The 2,249-nt window shown below is 50.9% G+C and overlaps 1 protein-coding gene across 1 annotated transcript; it reads left to right on the top strand.

Annotated features, from left to right (window-relative positions):
* The first annotated feature begins 1,374 nt into the window (after positions 1 to 1,374).
* On the top strand, positions 1,375 to 1,811 carry SMIM36 (small integral membrane protein 36). Its single transcript, XM_077787424.1, has one exon. The coding sequence runs from the start codon at positions 1,390 to 1,392 to the stop codon at positions 1,672 to 1,674; it is 285 nt and encodes a 94-aa protein (XP_077643550.1). The 5' UTR covers positions 1,375 to 1,389; the 3' UTR covers positions 1,675 to 1,811.
* Positions 1,812 to 2,249: the final 438 nt, after the last annotated feature.

Below are 2,249 nucleotides of genomic sequence, written 5' to 3'. Positions count from 1 at the left end.
GTTCCTGACCCCTGCCAGGGTCCCAGATGTGTCAGGGCAGCCAGAGGGAAGCCCTGGTTCCCACAAGCAGAGACACACCAATGTGCATCCTGGTTCTCTCCCTCTGCCAAACATGCCACTGGCAGTGCAGCCTTGGGATTACTGTGAGACAAACTCCTCACTGAAGAGCCGTGAGGGCAGATGGTGGGTGGGGGATGCAGCTGGTGTTGACCCTCAAGGCAGGGCCTGTGTCGAGGCCGAGGTGGCAGGATGGCCCCATGACATATTTCTTACAGCTTAGACGTGCCCGAGCGGATTCCTGCTGACACGTAAAGCCCTTTTCCACAGCTCTGGCACTGCTAAGAGCTGGGACAGCCTAATCTCTTCCTAAAAGCCTTCTGTGCTGTAACCAAAACCTCGGGGTTTTGCATGCAGAGGTGAATGTGCTGATGTAGGGTCAGTGGTGCTCCTTTGTGTCTGCCTCCCTGGTGTCCTGCACGTCCCTGGCTGTGTCTCTCTCCCAGCACTGGGTGTGTGACACGTGGCAGCTTCTCTATGTCCCTACTCCCTCGTCTGCTTCAGAGACAAATCTGGAAGGTGCAAAAGGCACTGGAAGGGTTTGTGCTCAGGAGCCTCAGGCACTCACAAACTTCACCCCCTTCTCAGCCAAGGTCCCACACAGGACAAAGAAATTAGCAGCATCCTGGCTACAGAAATGCTGCAGCTTTGTTGTACCCTCTCACACAGGGGAGACTCAAATGAGACAGAGCAGCCTGTGGGAAGCAGGATCCTACAGAGGAATTTGTGTGAGGACTGGCTGGGCAGTGTGTGAGAGCAGTGTGACATGTCCTTGTAATGCTGATGGCGACCTGGGCAATAAACATCTTTAATTCACTTTAAAACATTTCTCTAGCACTAGCCCGGGTCAGAAAGGTCTCAGTTAAAATCACAATCAGGCCTGTGAGTTTGAGAAAAGTTACCTTGCAAATTACTTTCTAATTATTTCTGTATTAATTTACTAATTATGAAGCTCAGGTTTATTCAGCCCACGAGTCCAAACCCACCTGAGGAACAGAGGCTTCCCAAAATGTCCTTAGAGAAAACTCGGTTTAGCACCTGCCCACCAAGGAAAAAGGTGGTCTCTGGGCAAAGGGGATGTTTTCCTATCAATATAGCAATCAAATTTAGCTTCTGCCACTGTAGGCAACGTGGCATTAAAAGAAGGAGCTTAAGTTATTAAACTGAGCTGCTTTAATCGTCCGGTTCGGGGAAATCCATTGCTACAGGAGACCTGAGGATTAGTGTATTTTTACCACAAAGCCAATACATCTATTCTGATCAGTTAGCACTTGCTCATTCGTGCATATGAAACTTCACTCTCTGAGTTTGCCCTCACTAGTATGGGACCAAATGGAGTTTTATTTGGAGATTGACCCCGTTACCTTGAATCTCATCATTCTGGTATCTAGCTATGTCATTTTGCTTCTGGTTTTCCTGATCTCCTGCGTGCTCTATGACTGCAGAGGGAAGGATCCCAGCAAGGAATATGCTCCTGAGGTCCCTGCAGACAGCCAGCCCCCGATCCGGCTGGTGGTGATGCAGCAGGGCTCCCCTGGCACTCGCTGGGCGAAGGGGCTCATCTCTGCCTACGAGAACCCTGCTGATCTGCCTGGGAAAAGGACTACAGTGGTGTGAGGGACCCTGCCTGGAGCTCCAGTTCCTGCCTCTCTGCTATGTTTACTCCTCGTGTGCAGAAGGATAACGCAATCCCCAGGTATGTTCAGCCCCCCATTTATTCTATTTTGTCACATTATGACTGATGTGCTGCCATTGCTCAGGAGATCATTTGATGTTCATCTGTGCTCTGCATCGATATGAGCTCGCAGTTCTGCCTGCCAGCCATAAAGAGACTAATTTCCATTTCTGCTGCTGCCTTGCAGCCAGCAGAGTGACGCTGTTATCCTCTCAGGCACTGATGCGGGCCCTTGGTTTAATCTTGAGTTGTGCCCAGTGCAGTTATTTTGGCAGGGACACAGTGTTGGTCAGAGCACCCCAACCCCACTGGGCTGAGCTGTGCTGCCCTGCAGCCTCGGCACATCATCCTCAGTCCTGCAAATGACCTTGGAAGGCTGTTCCCACCTCCCCAGGGAGAACAGAAACACAAAGGATTTTCAAAGGATAGAGATAGTGCCTTTCCTGGAGAAGCCAGCTGCTGCTCCCATCAGAATTCAATACTTCCCATGCTGGCTGTGAGCTCCCCTGAGGGCAGT

Source organism: Lonchura striata, chromosome 19 (genome assembly GCF_046129695.1).
Source record: "Lonchura striata isolate bLonStr1 chromosome 19, bLonStr1.mat, whole genome shotgun sequence".
NCBI lineage: Eukaryota > Metazoa > Chordata > Aves > Passeriformes > Estrildidae > Lonchura > Lonchura striata.
Note: the sequence above shows the minus strand (reverse complement) of the source record. Positions and strands in the feature narration are given on the sequence as shown.